The following is a 22694-nucleotide window of genomic DNA, read 5'->3' as shown; positions in this document are numbered from 1 at the left end:
GGCAAAAACAGCTGAAAATTGACAACAATTTTTACTTGGGAAACATTTTGGAAAGTGGGAATTAAAAATCTGAGATGAGTCCTTCTGATTATGATCAGTTACCTTTGTAAAATAACTTGTGCCAGTCCTTTGGGTTTGGGATTCCTATTGATTTCCTACTAGCATTCCTTTTCACAAATTCCTTTATGGACCTGAATGGATGAATTCTGAAAAAACACGGGTGTGTGTTTTTGAATATTGAGCTGTGAACCATGCTGGAGTCATAGCATTAAGTCACCAGGATTTAACAAACAGATTGTGAAAAGTGTTTTTATTGTTGTTTTCAATCCAAAGTAATACATAAATATTAAAGATAAGCAATTTTCATATGTTACATTTTATTTAACTCTAACCTGATTTATTAGCAGCATTTCCTATTAAGTGTCTACCAAATGTGTACAATTACAAGAGCAGCTTAGGGAATGTGGAACAGGTCCACTGTAAAATTCAATATTTTTCTGCAATCTGCATGAATCATAACACAGTTTAAGTTTTTGCATCTGTTTTTTTCTTTTCCTTAAACATTTCCCAAAAATAATTAACAAAGCTCACACCTGAATTAAGTGGGATATTCTGTGGCTTTCATTTGGAGTTTCAATATATTGAAGAGAATTGCTTTGTGATCACCAAAGTGGTCTCCTGTGAGATACTACATTGGCAATGTTCATTTGGTTAAATGCACACCCATGATGGGAGATCCTTTTGTGTTTATAGGTACCAATCGCCTACATTGCATTTCATGCATAAACTGCTAACTAAAGGTAACCTCTTTGAAACATTATTTATGTTCCCATGGAAGTGCCATTAATTCAGTGTTCAGGCAGATTGTAAACCAGAGCTCATATTTATCGCAATAGCAAGTACAGAGAATGAAATGAAAAAAAACCCAGGTTAAATACTTAGTGAACAGGGCTGATAGGGAGTTGCCAGTTCTTTCGATATTTTAAAAGATCACCTGACAGTATATTTTCCCTTGTGTTACATTCCTCCCTTCAATTAAACATTTGATTCTCATGTTTAGTTATTGGATAAAAACTAAAGGTGCTCCTCTGTTTAAATTGAAGAAATGCAAAGCTACATAGTGCAAACTTAATATTTACCACAGTATGTCAACAGCCATTGCTCTATACAGAGTAAATGTTGCAAGTTCACTGCAATAAAGCACATTTCTGTCTGCAGCCTAAAAATGTATCATTTAACAGATGTGAAATATGCATGTGATTTTGCAATAATTCTAATAATTTACTTAAATGACTTAAATGCGAAGTTTGTGTCAATACTTATCACCTTGAAAGTATTGTAGAAAGTAGGACTTCAAAATTACTTGTCCAGTTTTATCATGAATTTTGCATGATGTTGAGATTGAATTTGAATAATTGATTTAACAGTTCATAGTAAAATTAAGAATGAATGTTTGAAAGCTATATTTCAATCTAAATTATTGGGCACCAAGTCTGCTTAAATGATGATGAAATTGCAGGCAACAAGTATATTTCTGATCTGCACATTTGCCTCAGAATCCATCCTTGTATAGTATTGAATTCTAAGTTAAAAAAAGATCTCAATGGATTTTATTTTTGGAATATTTAGCATGACCTTTACTGTTGGTCTGAATTTTGGTACAGACCATTTTAAGAGAAAGTAAATCATTTTGATAAAAGTTGAATTGTGCAATGGATTGTAAACACAGCCAAAGTGCACAAAGTGTGAAGTATAAAATGATTCTTTTTTTTGAAGTGATTTAGTCAATGTACCAAACTAAGCATTCAGTTTGTTCAGGTGTTGGTGGAATTCTTTGTAAATGCACAATCATTAAGTAATTAATTGAACATTTTTTAAACAGGTATCTTTAACCATTTAAGTGCTGTAAGCCCTGATTCTAACCTTGAAATGTAAAACTTCCAGATGTGTATTAAATTATGCATTTTGCTGGAATTTAAGGATTTTTGCACTGCTGGTTAAGTGGATTTAATGATGAATCCTTTTTAATTTTGAGGATGGTCTTTGGCTTCTTTAGCACGTTGCTGTTCTTGAGAGGTATGGTAGCCATTGGCACTGATGTTTTCAAGGAATACAAAACTGCTCATATGAGAACAGTCATCACCTTTTTAATATTGCAAAACATTGCAAAACATTGCAAGGCGTGTCATGAGTTTGGCATCTAGCCAGCAAAGGTGATAGTAGCACAGGTTATCAAATGCATGGGCAAGCAGCTGAGTGAAATGCAAATAGGTTTAGTGAGGAAATTCAGATTAGTTTATTGTCAGGTACACCAGCATGCAATGAAATTCCTTAGTTGTGTGAAGCTCAGTAAATGGCATACATGGTAGTAGTAAATACAATAAATACAATGGGTGGAAAGTACAACAGAATGGTGCAAAGATAGTGCAAAAAGAAATGCTGAAGTGTCAATAACGGAATAACTGAGAGGTAGAATTAAGATGTGGCAGCATCATCGGGAAGGGGGATGTGAAAGAGATGACTGGTTCAGAAGTCTGATAGCAGTGGGGAAGAAGTGGTTCTTGAGTCTGGGTTTTCAAACCCCTATATCCTGTCAAGGTAGAAGAGAGAAAAGGGAACGGCAAGGGCGGCAGGCATCCTTGACGATGCGATTCGCCTTCCTGAAGCAACATACCATGAAGATGGACCTTGAACTGTTAATAATATCACCTAACTCAAGACATCAAGAATAGAATTGGTGAATAAGTGAATTGGTAGAGGGGAGGAGGACCTGATAGTTCTTTGTTGCTGAGCTGTATCTCGTGATGATTGCCTTAACTAGTTACTTGCTTTAAGCATTTTAACCCTGTGTCCTTTAGATTTACAGGATGGGGATAAGGAATCATCAAGGTAGTGTGCTCAATAATACTGTGGAAAGATGGGTTTCAGCAGGTTAGTGTCTGCAGAGTTGTCATGTATAAAGGACCAAAATCCAGTTGTTATTTTCAAAACACTATAATTTAGTTGTAACAGCTTTTCTTTTGTCAGGGTGAGCACAGAAAGAAGTATGATTGGAAGGGGGAAGGGGATGTGGCTGAAGGTACAAGGAAATCATCAGAAATGGCCTTATCTGTGATTGATATGGCGGGAGTGGTAAAACCACCTGAAACAGCAGAATCATGAGGAGACCTGCGAATATAGGGGTATTCAGTTGGAGGGAGTTACTTTGTCCACACCAACGTTTGACATCTACATTTACAGGTACCATGGTAGAGTTTTTAAGTCCATGGTGGATATGGAGGATATTTAGTTCCCTGTAATCTATTCTGAGAAACATCCCAAAGAAATCATCCATATAGATTAACAAATTATAGAATAATACAGCATGGAAACAGGCCCATGCTGACCAAGGTGCCCTATTTGCCTATGTTTGGCCCATATCCCAAAACCTTTCCTATCAAGAATCTATTTCTCCCTTAAACATATTCGAAGACTCCACTTCCATCACCTTTTGAAAAAGAGTCCCAGCTCTCTGAGAGAAAACAGTCAACCCCTTGCTTGTGAACAGCAACCCCTGAAACTTGGAGACACATTAGAGACTGCAGATGTTGGAATCTGGAGCAACACAAGATGCTGGAGGAACTCAGTGGACCAGGCGGCATCTGTGGAGGGAAACGTTCATCTCCCTCCACAGATGTTGCTTGACTGGCTGAGTTCCACTGGCACCCTGTTTGTTGCTCCACTGAAACTTATCTGGTGAAACGTTACTGAGTGACACCTTTTTGCAAGTGAATTAAATGTGTGTTGGACTGTGAATGGACACTGGGGCAAGCAACATCACACGTGTATTTGCGTTTCTGTGCATCTGCTGCCCTGGTCCTTCTGGGATATAGAAGCTGGTCCAGAAAACCTGACAGTCTGGCACCAAAGTCCTGGGCAGACATAAAACGTGGGAAATGCAGTCGTCTCCCACAAACAAACAACTAGTTAATGCAATCTCATTGAAAGGAAAAATATTGGCCAAAGCACTGGAGGTGGAAGGGGCATACTGGAAACAGGACAACGTATTTTCTCTTTGCCCTCATGGCACAAACCTTTGACCTTTAGGAAACCAACTTTCCTTCCTTTAGTGAGAGAACAGACTTTTTTTAAAAAAAAATCATCCAAGATATCAGTACCATATGATTTCATAGAGGGCTGATTGCACATCTGCACATTTAGGGTCTAGGGCAGAATTGAACCCTTGGAAAATTTCTACTGGCTCATATTTACCCTTCAATTGTGTAATGCAACAAAATAAAGTTACTGTGGGAATTGTACCTACCTGGTAACAGAAACTAACAAGTGATTCTTGATCACACAAGTGGTTGGATGTTCTCCAAGAGCGCATCCATCTATCTACTCACTTCCCTGTGACAAGCATTTGTTGGTTGACTCAATGTCATGAATGACTGCTTGTCAGAAACCTAATTAGACCATCCATGTAAGTAATGTGGCCACAAGTGTAGGACATAGGCTGGGTGTTCTGTAGTATGTGACACTTGTCAGGCTGAGTGTTGTAGAAACTGCATGTCATCATCCAGGATAAAGCATGCTGTTTGATCAGTACACTACAGTGTACAACTTACAAGATGCACCATCACAACTTACCTAAACCTCTGAAAGCACTTCCAAAGCCCAAGGCTTCTGTATCCCAGAAGGACCAGGGCAGCAGATGCACAGAAACGCAAATACACGTGTGACGTTGCTTGCCCCATGGTGTAAATCCTTAGTATGTATAAATGTAAGGAAGGTACTTTTTAGAATGTTTTCATAAGAAGTGGGCTTCACTAACTTGACTGATGTATTTCATAAAGTTAATGTTTTCCAACATCAGTCTTGAACTTGCATATCATTAATGAATTGAGAATGGTGGAAGAAATTCTTGAACCACTTAAATTCCTATGAAGATGCTGTTAGCTTGGAACTTTCAGGTTACTGACACAGTGACAGTGATAAATGTCCATGTTAGAATGGGATGCAACATGGTAGATAATACAAAGATGATGTACTAACGGATTCATAATGGAAACACTGGCTCATGAAATCATACAGATCTAATAACAAAATTGCATATTGTTCAGTATAACTGCATGCAGTAAAACATTAGGCTTGGTCTACTTTAATAATCTTTAGTGTTAGAAATGAGCTCATTCACAACATAAAAGGTGTATAGAGATTAATGCCAAGTTTATTCTACAGTCATTTATTACAGATATTTTCATCACTCCAATCCCTGCAGTCCTGAATGTTGTCTTTGCAGCGACTCTTCGGTATGCAGTCACAGTCACTGAAGAATGTAGTAGAACATTTCCATCCAGAACAAGCAGGGCAGTGCAACTCTTTTTTTCAAAACAAAACATTTGTTTGAGTCATTGATCAATGTATTGTACATGTATGAGCTGTGTTCGGTGTAACAGGTCTGCTGGAGTGAATGTTCCCTGGCTTCATTTACCTTTGGTGATTCCAGCCGTGCTTTTCTTACTCCCTAGCTTTAATGATTATTCACTATGGGAATCTTATGTATTCAGCACACTGCGCTGGCAGGTCAGTTCATCTTGAAAAAAAAATGGTATTTTCATTTCTGCTCAATCAATTATTAATTTGGAGGCTGTACAGATGTCCAGAAACTCTTCCTGAAGCCAAGTTCAGATAAAAAAAGTTCTAGGAGATGGGACCAGCATAATTGAGAGGTATTGTAGTGCCACCATAGTTAGGAAGAGTGTCACAAGCAGCTTCCATTACTAATAAGGACCTGGGAATTCATAATAAAGTTTCAGGCTCAGGAGGATTTTTATCATTTTAGCACTTAAATAAATTTAGACCAATATTTTGGGTACATGCAGTTATACTATTTAATATTGGAAACTAGACTATTCTTCAACAAAGTGAATATGCCTTCTAACACAATGCAATTGTGTGTGTATGTGTATATATTATGTTTATATATACATAGCTTTACTAATGTCCTTTCACATTAAAGAGCACTAAAATCATGAAAGTATAGATTTGAAAATTATGCAGATAACAATCTGAAATAACAAAAACAGGAAATGCTGCAAATGTCCTGCAGATCAGACAGCATACGTGGAGAGAGAAATAAAATATTTCAGCTCATAATCTGTCATTTACCTGAAATGCTAGCTATCTTTCTCACTCCAATGATACTGCTTTACCTGTTGAATCTTTCCAGCATTTTCTGTTTCTAATTTAGTCACTTCAGTACCTTTTGAATTAAGGGAAATGGCTAGATTGGTGGGATCTGCCCCAATTTTCAAGTCTCTGCAATCTATTAGCATGTGCATGTGGGAAATGATAGTGAATTTCAAAACAAAAACCCAAAAAAAAGTGCAGGTGCCAGATGGGAACTATGTGCCAGATCACATTTTGAAACCTGGAAAGGCAGAAGATAAATTGTTTTGGACCATTGCAACTTTGCAACCACTGGCAAGATTTATGTTCATCCATTGGGCTCCAGCCAGACCACAGCAAAACATAAATGCCAGTTCAGCCAGTGCTCTCTGCAGAGTTGAGATACATGACCTGGGTCCAGACACCATCTGTATATTATGAGACAAGGAACTTGCAAGCATATTGGGAGCCAACTAATCATCGAGGCCATTATTCTTGGTCCAGAATTGGAAAAGTTTGGGAGAAATCTGTCCATTTGAAATCTTTCCAAATAAGTATTTTTTAACAAAATCTGAAATACAAATGGACGATGCTGGAAACACTCGGCAAGTTGGCAGGAAACAAAGTTAATGCTTCAATGAAATTTCCTGCATATTCTATTTTTATTTCATATTCCCAACTTCCAAAATATTTTCTATTTTGTTAAAAAATGTATTGTTTTGGATTTTTTGTTCCCTTCATGTGATAAACATGGATTTGTCTATATCCTGTAATAATACATTTGTAGTAAAGTTATATGGTGTTATAACATTATGAACAATGTTTTAGATTACCCGATTCATCTGAGCAGTCTCCACAGTGATTTTTTCCATCACACTTTTCATCTATATAGATCCAAGTCTTCTGGTTGCCACACATTGAAACTAGATGTTTAGGGAGGCTTTTTGGCAGGTCTTCTGCAAAAATAAGTTGATGGAAAGTTCTGTAAACCTTGAACTACCTCTATATTTTTGTGTAAAATTACATAATTATATGAAGAATTTCTATGGAGATTTTCCTTTTCAGCCAATGTACTTCAGTGGATAGTTGCAGGAAAGGCCAGAGAAATGGCATAGACAGTCATTTATACTGCTATGCATTTTCTAGTAATCTTGATCTGAAATATGTTTGCGGAATTATAAGTTCATAGGATATGAATAACACCAACGGTATCTATGATTTGTCCCCAGTTATGAGGCTCTAGCTGTTGACAGGATAGACTAGAACTGTGGTTAATTAAGTCTGGCGAGCTGCCTACCCTGAAGAACATTGGGTGCTAGGCTGCAATTCATTAGATTTGTTCAATTGTTGTCACAACTTCTCATTCTGCCTGCATTACCAGTGCAACATCATAACCAGTAGGCAACACCACTTCATTAGAATATGCCTTGGATAGATTTTTTGATGTACCAGTAGGTGAAGAGACTAAGTAATGGAGCATAAGCAGTGCAGACCAGAAGGTCCAAGTTGATTTCCCATCGGAACTAAACTGATCTCACACGGAACACCAATCTGGAGATGGCAACTGGGTCTCTGCGCCTCTGAAAGATAATTGGGTGCTTCACTTTCAATTACTCTTCAGCAACTGCTTCCTTAAGTGTGTCCACTGTTACGGGCTCAGTGAATGTCCCTTTAAGATAGAGTGTGTGTGTGTGTGTGTGTGTGTGTGTGTGTGTGTGTGTGTGTGTGTGTGTGTGTGTGTGTGTGTGTGTGTGTGTGTGTGTGTGGTGTGTGTGTGTGGTGTGTGTGTGTGTGTGGCGTGCTTACGTCAATAGAAGATAAAGGACGTAATGACGTTATTGAAGAAGCAGAAGAAGAAGAGGAAAGAGAGAGAGAGAGAGAGAGAGAGAGAGAAGGGAGAGAAACACCAGCCTGCTAGCGTTCTCTATCGATGGATGAGAAACAATAACTGTGTCTACCACTGAAATCCATGTATGGAAGTTGGAACTAATCCGGTGGAGTTCACTTTGTTGCTGACCTGTAGAAGGAAACAGGTATTTGTGTGTGGACGACCACGATTCGGATGCTTTTCGGGGTGAGGAAGTCACTACCGAGTAAACACTGAAGTGTCGTTTGGGTTCCATTGTGGAACATTTGGATTTCGTATTTACTCTCTCTATGTTTCTCTACGTCTACGTCTTATCTTCAGACAACGGTGGTTGTTGAAGAAGCCCTTGCTCATGTTTCACCTTATGGCTTGCGGAACTGAACTTTAAGAACCATTCCTGAACTTGGAGTTTGGGACTTTGCCACACACACACGAAGAGTTTAGTTTTTGGGGTTAATGTTCAAGGTTTAACATTTTTGAATTCTAACATACTAACATTTTTACTTTTATTTTTCGTATTATCATAAGTAGTGATTAATAAAATAGTTTTTAACACTGAATATAGCTCAGTGTGTTTCTTTTGTTGCTGGTTCGTGACACCACATAGACATAAGGTGAGGAAGGCTTCTGGTAGGTTGATGATTTTACAGTACTTTCTATAACCAGCTCATCCATGGGAGTATCCAATCTCTCACAATGGCTTGATATTGTACCATCATATCAGGTACAATTTGGCAAAAAGATCTGTGACTACTCAATAACTGATAAATTGTAGTTGTTTAAGACATTGTAGTGGGCATCCTGAATCAAATGTGTGTTTTACTAATAACTTTGTAACTTTAAAATGTGAACCTGTGCCACTATCACAGCTTTGCTCAGTATCATTCTGATATTTTTACTCATTTGAATTGGTGCTTGAAGTTTAGGACTTTCCTTTGATTTGCTATTGGCAGATTTGCTACAATAGAGTGACACTCATGCAGGGAAAAAGAGAGTTTAGACAGACTGGGAATCAGAGACATGTTCTGTCTGATCAGCAGGCCAAGAGAAGTGCAGGAGGAAATAGAGAGAGTGTTCTGATGAATAGGGAGAGGCAGAGTGCAAGAACATCAGACAATCAAAACAAATAAGGAGATGTAAAGTAAGGTAGAGAAGTTTCAAAGTCAAAGGATGAGATAAAAAAATCAGACACAAGAAGAGAGGAAAAGGAAGACAAGCTCAGGCACACAGGTGGTTCAAAACCTGTCCACAGTAAGGAAAAGGAGTGTTGTTTTAAATGCTGTCCAGCATCAAAGGATGTCTCTATTTATGTTCTGCTAAACTTTAATGGCAGAAGATAATCAAATGGAATGTTCATTAATAATAATTAAAATCTACAGCCCAGGACAGACCGGGAAATGAAAGACACCTACGTGAGACTATTGTTTATTGACTACAGCTCTGCCTTCAATACAATAATCCCAAGCAAGCTTGGCACCAAACTCCGAGACCTAGGACTCAACACCTCCCTCTGTAACTGGATCCTTGACTTTCTAACAAACAGACCGCAATCAGTGAGGATAGGCAGCAATACCTCTGGCATGATTATTCTCAACACTGGTGCCCCACAAGGCTGAGTCCTCAGCACTCTACTCTACTCCCTATACACTCATGACTGTGTGGCCAGATTCTGCTCTAACTCCATCTACAAGTTTGCAGATGATACCACCGTTGTAGGCCGTATCTCAAACAGCGATGAGTCGGAGTACAGGAAGGAGATAGAGAGCTTGGTGGAATGGTGTCATGACAACAACCTTTCCCTCAATGTCAACAAAACAAAAGAGCTGGTCATTGATTTCAGGAAAGGGGGCGGTGTACATGCACCTGTCTCCATCAATGGTGCTGAGGTCGAGAGGGTTGACAGCTTCAAGTTCCTGGGAGTGAACATCAACAGCCTGTCCTGGTCAAATCACGTAGATGCCACAGCCAAGAAAGCTCACCAGCACCTCTACTTCCTCAGGAGGCTAAAGAGATTTGGTTTGTCCCCTTTGACTCTCACCAACTTTTACAGATGCACCACAGAAAGCATCCTATCTGGATGTATCATGGCTTGGTATGGCAACTGCTCTGCCCAGGACCGCAGGAAACTGCAGAGAGTTGTGGACACAGCCCAGCGCATCACGGACACCAGCCTCCCCTCCTTGGACTCTGTCTTTACCTCTCGTTGTCTTGGTGAAGCAGCCAGCATAATCAAAGACCCCCACCCACCCGGGGCATTCTCTCTTCTCTCCCCTTCCATCGGGTAGAAGATACAGGTGCCTAAGGGCACGTACCACCAGACTTAAGGACAGCTTCTACCCCACTGTGATAAGACTATTGAACGGTTCCTTTATACAATGAGATGGACTATGACCTCACGATCTACCTTGTTGTGACCTTGCACCTTATTGCACTGCACTTTCTCTGTAGCTGTGACACTTTACTCTGTACTGTTATTGTTTTTACCTGTTCTACATCAAAGCACTCTGTACTACCTCAATGCACTCTGTACTGACTCAATGTAACTACACTGTGTAATGAATTGACCTGTACGATCGGTTTGTAAGACAAGCTTTTCACTGTACCTCGGTACAAGTGACAATAATAAACCAATACCAAATAATTAAATCAGAAAGAGAAATGAAGGACTGCAGATGATGAAATTAAGATGAAAGACACTATGATGCTCAAAAAAAAGAATCTCAGGAGATTCTTTATCCACTGACATCTTCTACAAACCCACTGATGCCCACAGCTACCTGGATTACAGCTCTGATTGCAAGGACGCGATCCCTTTTTCTCAATTTCTCCACCTCTGCTGCATCTGCTCCCATGATCAGGCTTTCCACTCCAGGACATCCGAGATGTCCAACTTCTTTCCAAAATGTGGCTTCCCCCCTTCTGTGGTCGAGAGAGCTCGCACCCTCATCTCTGCCATTTCCCGCACCTCTGCTCTCACCCCCCACCCCTCCCAGACCCAACAGGGATAGGGTCCCCCTTGTCCTCACATTTCATCCCACCAGCCTAAGTATCTAACACATTATTCTCCGCCACTTCTGCCATCTCCAACGGGACCCCACCACCAAGCGTATCTTCCCCTCCCCACCCTGCCTTTCGCTGGGACTGCTCTCTCCACGACTCTCTAGTTCACTCCTCCCTCCCCACCCATTCCACTCCCTCCCCGGGGACTTTCCACTGCTCCCGCCATAGGTGCAGCACCTGCCCCTACACCACCTCCATCACCTCCATCTAGGGACCCAAACAGTCCTTTCAGGTGAGACAGAGATTTACCTGCACCTCCCTTAGTATCATCTGCTGCATTTGGTGCTCCAAATATGGCCTTCCCCTACATTGCCGAGACCAAATGCAGACTAGGTGACTGTTTCGCAAAACACCTGCGCTCTGTCCGTAACCATGATCTGCATCTCCCCGTTGCCAGTCACTTCAACTCTCCCTCCCACTCCAGCACAGATTTGTCAGTCCTCTGCCTCCTCCACTGCCAGGAGAATTCCAAGCGCAAACTGAAGGAACAGCACCTCATTTTCCATTTTGGAACCTTGCAGCCTAAAAGCATGATCATGGAATTCTCCCACTTTAAGTAGTCCCACACTCACCCCCAAACATGCCTCTTCTTTTCTTCCTTTTCCTAGTCTCTCTCTCTTTTTTCTACCCTTTATTCCTCCTTACCTTTGACCCATCTCCCAGTGGATCTACTCTCCTTCCTCCCCCACACCTGCCTATCACTATCTCTTAACTGCATCTACCTATCACCACCTTGTGCCCACCCCACCTCCCCTCTTTTGTCCACCTATCACTGCTCTGCTTTTCCCTCCTATATACTGGGCTTCCCCTTTTCCTATCTTCAGTCCTGAAGAAGGGTCCTGAGCCAAAATGTTGACCGCCTCCTTTTCTCCACGGATGCTGCCTGGCCAATTAACTTAGCAAATTGATTATTGATATCCAGATTCTGATTTGTCAGTCCTCTGCCTCCTCCACTGCCAGGAGAATTCCAAGCGCAAACTGAAGGAACAGCACCTCATTTTCCATTTTGGAACCTTGTTAGGGGTCTAAGCATGCATTTATAGTTTTAATTCCAGCAAATATTGTGCAAAACTGAAACAAAAAATGTTAGAAATGCACAGCAGATCAGGCAGCATCTGAGAGAGAGAAAAACAGAGTTAACCTCAGGTTGGTGACTTTTCATCAGAACTCAAAAGAATTAAAATAGTAATGAAAGGCCATCAATCTGAAATGCTAATTCTGTGTTTCTTTCCACAGTTATTGCCTGAACTGTTAAATATTTCAGATTTCCAACAAAAATAAATGCATTTTGCCTTCAATACAAAATACTTAACTGTTCTCTGTAAATTGTTGGAGCAGTATCAAAAACTGTGCTGCTGTAAAGCTTTGAAATAAGGTCTTCAGATGTACCAAGTACTTCAATCTATGTGAAAAGGTTAATTGATATTTGAACACATACCACAATACAAGTCTGATTCATCTTCACCATTGCTGCAGTCTACTCTGCCATTGCACATCTGTGTCGAAATGATACAGGTACTGCGGTCATCACACAGAAAGCCAACCGAATCTGAAGTGGTTTTACACTGACGGATTACTAAAGCAGAAGGCATAGATAGAATTAACATTGATCAGCTGATCACAAGTAACCTTTAGAGAACATTTTGAATGTTATTTGATGGTGTTGTCTTCAAATTAATCCCCTGTCAGTGAAACTAAGTGCACTTTTTAGTAGTGACAGTGTTTTATACTCATGTTGTCATGACTACAGCATGCTTACCAACCAAGGATGATATTCTAATTATCTTTTACTGTTCATTTGTAGCTGGAAGTTTGTAAAGGACACTTGAAACACAGGTTGTGACTTTCTAGGACACTTCATTGAGAACATAAGAAACAGAAGCAGGAGTAGGGCACTTGTCTCTTTTTGCCTGTTCTGACATTCAATATGATCTGGTCTGATCTTTTAATTCAGTCCTGTTTTCCCACACTAACTCAGTATTCCTTGATTCCTTTAGTACCTAAAAATCTATTGACCTCTGACTTGAATATATTGAATAATTGAGCGTCCATAGCCCTCTTGGGCAGAGAACGCACATGATTCACCCCTGGTTGAAGAAATTTATTCCCATCTTGAACAGACAATCCCTTATTTTGAGACTGAAACCCTTGGTTGTTGACAACCCAACCAGGGTAAAGATCAACCACTGGATCTCCCCTGCCAAGTCCTATAAGAATTTTGTATGTTTCAGTATTATCGCCTATTATTCTTCTAACATAATCTCTTCTCTTAGTTGCAATACGATCATCTCAGGAATCAGCTTGCTGAACTTCCAGTGCAATCCCTTTGTCATAAATGTATCTTTCCTTAGGTAGACCTGGACATAATATTCCAAATGTGGCTTCACCATCGCCTTATATAACTGGAGCAAGATGCATTTACTCCTGCAGTAGAGGGTAGCATATTGTTTGCCCTCCTAATTGTGTATTGTGCCTGCATGTTAACTTTCAATGATTCATGTACAAGAGCATCCAAGTTCCTCCGAATACCAATACCTTTCAATCCTTTGCTAATTAAAAAATAGTCTCAATTTCTATTTTTTCTGCTAAAGTGGATGACTTCACATTTTTCCATATTATATTCCATCTTCCGTGTCCTTGCTCGTTCAGAACCAATCGACATCCTCCTGAAATCTCTCTGCATCTTCCTCATACCTTTTGCTGCCAACTAGTTTTGCATCATCAGCAAACTTCGACATTTTACACTTGATGGTCTCATCAAATCATTGATATAGATTGTCACTAGCTTCAGCTGTTCAGCTGTAATATAGTAAATAATCATATAAGTAAATTATAATATGATGATGATTGCACAGAGTCAACATAGATATATGAAAAGAAAAGCATGCTTAGCTAACTGACTGGAGTTGTTTGAGGGTGTATCTATTAAAGAAGATGAGTGGAGATCAGTGCGTGTGGTGGAGTTGGATTTTCAGAAAGCTTTCCGTAATGTCCCATGCAGGAAATTGGTGAACAAGGTTACAGCATGTGAAATTAGAGGTAATATTTCAGTGTGGATTGAAGGTTGATTAATAGGTAGATAAGAAAGAGTAGGAATAAATAGATCCTTCTCAGGGTGATAGGTCTTGGCTAGTGGGATAGCATTCGTCAGAGCTTGGGAAATAAGGTTGTAGTTTTGAAATTACTTCCATCTGTTCGTTGTTGTTTTATAAAGCAATCTGAATACTTGAGATATTGACCCTTTAAAATGCAGACACACATATCCCAATGGCAATTTGTAACTGATGCACAAAAATACGAAGGATTAATGATTAACAACAAGTTTATTATACGACAGGTCACCAGTCCTGATCACCACTTTCTATGGAATGATGAGCTCAGCCAAACGTGCTTTCCCCTGTACTTTTCTTTAGCATCTCTAGGGCGTTTTGCTTGCTGGTTTTACTTGTGATTTGGTTGGAAAAGTCCTCCCATCTAGACTTAGTGTGAGATATTTCACAGCCACTTATAGACCACTTCCTTGATGCTTATAGGAATAAACACCAAGCACTCAATCCAATTCTACACCCAAAACCTCCTAGCCCACCTCACCCTGACAACATGAGACACTCCAGTCATCAAATTAATGGCAAACAGTATATTATCCAAAAGCAAAATGTATTATCATCCTACATCCCCACTTCTCATATCAGCTGTATAACTGAATTAGATCTACCAGGGTAAAGGTGTGTAAGAAATGAGATGGAGTGGGTTGGGGTGGGTGGGTTTGGGTATGTGAGGAATGGTAAGTGGTTCCCCTCCTTTGCATTTCCTATATTACAACAGTCACCATATTTCAATATTCATTTGAGTTAGGAAGGTAGTGAATTTCTGGAGGGTTCTCAGGATAGTTTTAGATTTATTAATTAGGCAAATTTAGTTAACAGTCCAACAGTACATGAATATTTTTCTAATAACCTTCATAATATGATGAAGTTCAATGTGGGAGTGGGAGTGAGGTAGAGAATTAAAATGAAATGCAGCTGAAGTTTAGGGTTGTCTCTGTGGACTAAACTGAGGTATTGTGCAAAGCAAAGGTGATCCTAAGCTTCGGGTTGCCTGTCACTTTAATCCCCCATTCCACTCTGACTGCTGTCTCTGGCCTTCTACGTTGCTTCGACAATGCTCAGTGATGGCTTGCGTCAGAGCACCTTACCTGGGAACATTGCGACACTTAGGACTCAATATTGAATTCATCAATTTCAGGTAAGCAATCTTTTTTTTCTCTCTCAATAGATGTGGCTGTACTTTTTTTGTTCTAACTTGTTTCTTTTTTCTATTCCATCTCTAGCTGTAAGTTTTTAAAGTAATTGTTACCTTGACGACTTTAGTTTGCGCTCTATCACACTTGTACCCTGTGTTCCCTCCACCTCAACCCTGAAACATCAACTCTGCTTCTCTCCCTACCAATGCTGCTTGCCCTGCTGAGTGCTTCTAGCATGTTCTGTTTTCGTTTCTCATTAGACACTGTTAGCTGGTTGAAGATTGTTTTGTTGAAGTCAGATCACTGACAAATTTGGGAAACCAGTTAAGCAACAGAAGATTTTTATTTCTAGCTAGCTCAGTTATCTGATTACAGAATTAGTCAGATGGAAAGGATCGACTTCCAATATCCATCACTCATTTTTATTTTATCTTAGCAAAACCCCACCTCTTCAATACTCATACCAAATGGAAAATCATTAAATTCATTCAGTAATGCAAGTTTGATATCAGGAAGCATAATTATCTAAAAAGGGAAGGTAATAATAACAGCATGACCTACATAAAATAAAAGTTCTATTTTGTATATGGACTTATTTACCAAATCCTGTCATTATGAGGCACTGAAGATATATGAAATATAGCTATGGATGTTCATATTCCATGAGTATAAAGGCTACAAATGATCAATGTAAGCCTTGCTTCATAAAATGGAAGAATATTTGTGACACAGTCATATATGACACATTCTAGTGGATTATTATTACTTTAGATGAGTCCAGCTATCTCACCACAGTGCAGATGAGGAACTCAGGAGTTTCTTCAACTGCTTAGCTCAGCTATGAATGACTCTAGCAGTCAAGCCATTACAGGAGGTGGTAAAACACTTCCAAACAAATATATAAAACTGAAAAACTAGGCACAGAATAATAAGCTTTGGGCTGTTTTTTTGATAAATTTGCAGTGGCTGTATTATCCTTTATGAACATTTTGGTCACATTAGATGTCACTGTTGGACCTTAAATACAACAGCATTCTATTCACTGCAAGGTGTGTACTTTATTGTACAGGAAAGAAAATATTTTCAAAGCTGTATCTAATCTCTGTGAAGGAGGGAAAATAAACTACTCAAGTTTCACTCCCATGATTAATATCATCTAAACCTCCTATGTTGTAATCACCACCAGGTGGCCATTACTCTTAATGTAGCAATATTTATATTAAGCAAACTGAACACATTTGTATCATGGTTACATACTTGGCTGTTTGGGTGGTATTCCAAATATAACCGCACAGGTTAAAGCAGCTGCCAGTGCTCCAAGAATGAGCAAGATTATACATGTGATTAAGCAGCACCTCCTGGGACAGCAGTTCTTGCAGTCTAAAAAAAAACCGGTTGTTTTAAAAGGTCGTATTTCAAATGCTGGAACCGATACATTTTGTAAATAGGTGGGCCCCATCACTACTTCAATGCAAATAAATTTTATTCGTTAACAGTCACCCTGTAATTGGTGAGCTAAAATGTTAGACATATATTAATTTCAGTATATGAAATCAACACTGAAAGGAGCTCACCATCAGCATCCTCTAAAAGAAAGCTTAAAAAGGGGCTGAAAATTAATTATTATACCAGTTTTTCACTCAAATTTTCTTTCATCCTTTCCAAAATATTAGACAAAAACTGAAATAGTTGCTGTGCTGTGAGTACTGTGTGTGTTTGTGGTGAGCTTTGCAACTCCTCCAGTAGGAGGAAGCAACAGTCTTCTAATTTTATCCTGTGTGACTATTAGGGTCACATTGGGTGTCGGGAATCAAAGTTTCCAGGCATATAATTATAATGATGTGCTGGAAAATGAGATATATTTTGGATTGTGGACAGCTTGCATAGAATCTCCCTGAGAGATTGTTTTTCCCTCTGATTCCATTTAATTTTTCCTTCAGGAGAGAAGTTTTGAGTTGGTGGTGGAATAAAAGAGAAGATGCTATGATTTGAATTGAAACTAAGGCCATCTTCTCTTGGCCCTCCGTAAGAACTCTTGTTGACATGAGTTTAATCAGTTCCCAATGAGCAGGAGTTCAATGTATGAAACTGATATTTAGCTCCATTTGTCATTTAAGCAGCAGGCACGCTTAGAAAAGCTTTAAATATGTTTAGTGGCAGAAATTTGAATCATCATGGTGGTAAAAATTAGGACCAGTTGAAGTAAGTGTCCAGGAGCTTTAATTTGCTGTTAACAGTTGCAAAGTTGGTTTCAGAATTTAAATTCCCATTCAAAAGGCAAAATTCAGATATGTAATTCCCAACTGACATCTCATTGGCACATGGAGGTCATCAATAGAGTGATCTCTGCTGGATATTGATTTAATTCTGATCTTGGATAAGACCAGGATCCTGCTTGGTTATGATACCTCCACACCCAAATAGCTTTCCAATATTCCCTGTTGCAGGATTTCTATTTGGGAAAGTTACCAGATGCTACTGAAGCAAGAATCAACATCACCATGAAAGAGATGAGTAGGGGAACAGAAAAGGAAAACAGTAAAAAATAGCAAGAAGAATCAAAATTGTATTTTCAGATCTGTAGTGTATAAACATTTATACAAAGGCTTGTTATATTTTAAAAAGTACTTCCACAATCATTTTTCAGAAAACATGAAAATAATTTACAATATACCTTCCTGTTTATCATGAGCTAAAGAAACTTGGGATCCCAGCTGAGAATATACATCAGATGAAACTGAAGTCACGTCTCCACCCTACAGGGGAAAAAACAATTATTTAGCAAGCAGGCTTTCTTTAATTTGATACTTTGTCTCTTTAAGTTTGTGTCAGTAATGCTGTGCTGCATTACTTGCAGAGAAGTGATGACATTAGTACTCAGAGTTGAAGCACCATCTTTCATCTTGCTCCTTGCAATCTGTCACCCTTCTCTTTGCAACCTCTCTATTGCTCCATATCTTTAACTACTTTTAAACAGAGTTTTGTCTCAAAGTGGTCATTCCAATACAGAGTAAAATTTCAAAATATTCTCTTTCTACTCATCAAGGAACACCTGTTGCCTAAAACTCTTTTAGGCAAACATGGAAAGCTAAGATGAAGAAACCTTGAACAACCTAACAGAGGGGAATTCAGGAAGTGACCTAATTGCACCAGTGAAGGAGGCATTGTTAGGCCAAATTGGATGGTTTGAACCAGAAATGTGATGGATAGCTGCAAGACAGGTTTGAAAGATACAACTGATTGATTATAAAGAAGCACAGAGGAAAATCAAATAAATTGTAGGGCCTCAGAGTCTTAACAGATACATTCATTGGAATAAGGAGTGTGGCAAGACTGCGGTCTATTTCTGAAACAACACCTGTCATGTCCTCCATTCACTGCTGTAAGGAATTGTTATTGTTAGAACAGTACTGTCAGCATCTACTGTAATGAGTCTGACTTTTTAGCAGAACATTTTTAAACTAAATGGGATAATGAATTTGGTTGAAAAGAATTAGGAGTAAAAGGTAATTCCTATTGTTCATCAGTTTAAATATATATTTTTAAATATTTGTGTTTGAAATTGTGTTGGGCCAGACATGGGTTCCATGTGACACAAAATGGGAGACTTGCCTGGTGTATAACACTGGGAAACAGTACTGGTGGGGATAAGTATGTTACTGTATAACACTGGAGTACTGTGCTAACAGAATTGTAGTACTAGTGGGTACAGGTTTGTTAATGCTTAATACTGGAGAACAATGCTAGTGGATCCAGTATTGTGCTGGTGCATATAGATCAATCATTGTGTAACATGGATACAGTATGTTGGGCACAAATGTGTCACTATATAACATGAGGTCAGCGATGATAGGCATAGATACAGTACGTCACCACATAACACCAGGACATGAGTCTCTCACTGGCACTAACAGTAATTTTAAAGAACTCTTTTAAAGAGCTGATACAGACACAATGAGTTTTAAGATTCTTTGAATTATCAAACCTGTTCTGGCCTCCTTCCTAGATTTTACTCTTCTAGAAGACAGGGAAAGGGAACATGTGCTTGAGGGATTGCCAGATAAAGCTGTTGGTACAGTGGTTATTGAGGGTGGACAGGAAGGAGATTTGTTCAGCTTCCTGACTAAGGGAAGCAGGATGACCTCTGGGAGGAACGAGGAAAATGACCAGCCTGGAGTATTGCTTTTAGATTTTACCTTTGAATACAATAGCACACATTTTGAGATTACAGTGCTTTCAAAAGAGGGTCACATTTCAGGAATGGTGACTAGCAGATCCTATATTACATATTTTTGCTTCTTTTGCTTATTTAATACATTTCATACAATATCCACAGTTGTGCGAGACAGCGCGGCCCCAATGAAATGTGCTGCTTCCAAGATCTTCTCTTTCACAGTGAAGCTTGTTATGGCCCTGCCCCAAAACAAGCTTCAGCCACAATGAGATGTGGGGACTTCCAATTTTCTGTTGGCCCAGATTCTCAATAAATCTTAAAACTTCCACTGAATGATATTGTTATTATGTCAAATGGGTACATTGTTCCAGACATGTGCCATAGCAACACATTCTGTGGTTAAATGATTTAGCCCTATTTCATGATGTGACCTGAGGGAGTGCCATTTCTGTATTTGTCAATAGAAACAGGTTGTGGGGAATAGTTAAGTGTCATGATCATTCCTGAGAACTACTTCCATTTGTTGACCTCTGATGGAAATATTATACTGTGCATTTCAAACTGAAATACTTTTACAAAATTTTACTGGACTGTTTTTGGAGAACTTGAGTTAAATCAATAGCATCAGGACAAAATAAAATTTCTGTCAATTTCAGGAGGTCAAGCATTAACTAACATCATGCTTTCCTTTCTCCCAATAATTTAAAGAGGAGAATTTAGACTGTGTACATCTAAGAACATGAGACAGAAGAACTTGGAGGCCATTTGGGCCCTCATTCCTGAACTGTCATTCAATAAAATTATGACTGATGTTTTACCCAAGCATGTTCCCTGCATGAACCTTGTGTCCCTTGATCCCCTGAATATCTAAAAATCTGTACATTCCTCTCTCAAATTTACTTATCAGCTGAGCCTCCACAGCCCTCTTGGGTAGACAATTCAAAAAATTCACCACCTCTGGGTGAATAAATTTCTTCTGGTATCAATCCTGAATGGCCAATGCCATCTTTTTGAGACTCTGACCCCTGGTTCTGGACACTACAGCGAGGGTAACATTATTCCCACATCTACCATGTTAAGTCCTATAAGAATTTTGTATGTTGGAATGGGATTGCATTTCATTCTTCTGAACTCAATAGATCATAGGTCCAGGCTGTTATCAATCTGGTGAACCCTTGCTGCTCTTTTTATATTGCAAGCACATCCTTCTTTAGATGGGGAGACCAGATCTGTATACAATAATCCAGATGCAGTCTCATTGGCTCCCTATATAAATGGGGCAATGCACTGTATTTGAATCCTCTTGTAAAAAACGCCAGTGTTCCACATGTCCTCTTAATTGCCTGTGGTACCTGCATGTTAACACTCAGAGCTTCAAGCACAAGGACACCCAGATTTTTCTGAACACAAATACCTTTCAAACTCTCAGCATATAAAAAACTCAGCATTTCTATTTTTGTCTGCCGAAGTAGATGATTTTACATTTCTCCACAAAATATTCTATCCACCACATCCTTGCCCATTCACTAAACCTGAAGCTTCCCTGCATCCTTCTCACAGTCCACATTGATAAACAGCTTTCTATCATCAGAAGACTTGGATATATTACATTTGCTCCCCTCATCCAAATCCTTGCCAGGAAATGAACAGCAGGGGTCTCTGCAACATCCTCCTCAACCAAAAATGACTCATTAAATCCTTATATCATTTCTGTTCATTAACCAATCTTCAATCCATGCCACTATAATATCTCCAATGTATTCACTCTAATTTTGTTTAAAAATCTGTTGTGAGCTACTTGATGGAAGACCTTCTTTATGTCCAAATACACCAGATCAACTGGTTCCTTATCTATTCTGCCTTTTTCTGCTTAAAAAAATTCGGTGGCCAAACATGATTTCCTTTTCTTAAATCCACGTTGACTCCGCCCACGTTCTCTAGTGTAACACAACATATACCGAAGTCCTGACCTTCTTCCTAGATTGCAACAAAATAGCATTTGCTTTCTTTATGCTTCAGGTGTCTTAAGATTTCTCCACAAATTGAACAATACCTGACCTCTTTTCTGAATTAAGAGCAGGGAGTTACCAAATGCAGAATATAGGACTTCACCAAATCGGAAATATGAGGTGCTTTGTCACAGAAAGCAATTTTGAACGATGGCACTATTTTGTTAAGGATGGACTTGTTGCATTGTGGAGCGCAGGCCAATTTATTGCCATATCCCAAGTCTTCGTTTTTTGTGATCCCAACATTTTGTTGGCGCTGGTCTTTTTGTAATTGAGTGTAAATCCGTGCAGTAGAAATGCAAATGTTCTATTACTTTTAAAAAATGAAGTTTTATGGCAAAGGTGAAATTTAAGAATGTGTCACCACCATATAGTTGTGGAGTAAGGAGTCTAAACGCAACATTGATCTACTTGGTTAATTTATCAAAGGTAATTACATGGCTTTCTAATCTGACGTGTTTGAGGACTCTATTAATAGGGATTTTCACTAATCCCCCAGTTTTGATAAAAGAACAACACACATTTGATAAACTGTTCTAGTATTTGGCTATCGTCCTTTACAGTTGTAAAACTAAATTTCCTGGATACTTTGAAATAACTACATTTTACCTTGAACCGTGAAGGATAGATTCTGTTTGAACTCATTTCCGTGAGCGTTGATTTGTGTTGTCAAAAATGTATCAACGGCAAATGAAAAGGCAAAGTTTTTGACAAAGTTGCTGCAGCACCGACCTCCAGGCTTTGAACTGTTGGCCACTGTTTTAACTCGACGTACCTCTTGGACAAGGAAGTTACTTTTCCTGTCACCCAGCAACGCACACAGTAAACACGCTGGAAAAAAAATAGCTTAAACGATCAAATATCTCCCCTTGAATCTGCGAAATAGAAATTGCGATGCCTCCAGAATTTGTGATAAAGAACTAGAAATACACTTCACATCAGTGGAACTTTAAATAAATAGAGCAGTAAATCTGATTCACAGCCAACCACCCTGAAGGTTCTTGGGTGCCTTTTCTCGTCCTCCTGTTGTCTGAACGGATATCCTAGGAGCATGGTTACTTCGTTATGGAGACACAAGAGATTGCAGATGCTGGAATCTGGAGCAACAAACAAACTGCTGGAGGAACTCAGCGGGTCAGGCAGCATCTGAGGAGGGAAGTGGACGGTCTGGACTGGATGAAGGGTCTCGAC

The 22694-nt window shown here is 39.2% G+C and overlaps 1 protein-coding gene across 1 annotated transcript; it reads right to left on the bottom strand.

Annotated features, from left to right (window-relative positions):
* Positions 1-100: 100 nt before the first annotated feature.
* LOC127572315 (low-density lipoprotein receptor class A domain-containing protein 1-like) lies at positions 101-22694 on the bottom strand. Its single transcript, XM_052019412.1, has 6 exons — positions 22113-22694; positions 17995-18076; positions 16578-16700; positions 12516-12653; positions 6984-7106; positions 101-5360 (listed from the first exon to the last, which is right to left on the bottom strand). Exons 1-6 carry the CDS (start codon positions 22146-22148, stop codon positions 5221-5223), a joined length of 642 nt encoding a protein of 213 aa, XP_051875372.1. The 5' UTR covers positions 22149-22694; the 3' UTR covers positions 101-5220.

Source organism: Pristis pectinata, chromosome 7, assembly GCF_009764475.1.
Source record: "Pristis pectinata isolate sPriPec2 chromosome 7, sPriPec2.1.pri, whole genome shotgun sequence".
NCBI classification, from domain to species: domain Eukaryota; kingdom Metazoa; phylum Chordata; class Chondrichthyes; order Rhinopristiformes; family Pristidae; genus Pristis; species Pristis pectinata.
The sequence above is the reverse complement of the archived record's forward strand: the minus strand, read 5'-3'. Positions and strand labels throughout refer to the sequence as shown.

Coding starts and splice junctions, on each gene's coding strand:
- LOC127572315 (XM_052019412.1), bottom strand. CDS start 22,148: ATGAGTTCAAACAGAATCTATCCTTCACGGTTCAAG. Junction 18,077..22,112: donor TCTATCCTTCACGGTTCAAG/GTAAAATGTAGT, acceptor TTTCCCCTGTAG/GGTGGAGACGTGACTTCAGT. Junction 5,361..6,983: donor AGACTGCTCAGATGAATCGG/GTAATCTAAAAC, acceptor TTTGAAAAAAAG/AGTTGCACTGCCCTGCTTGT.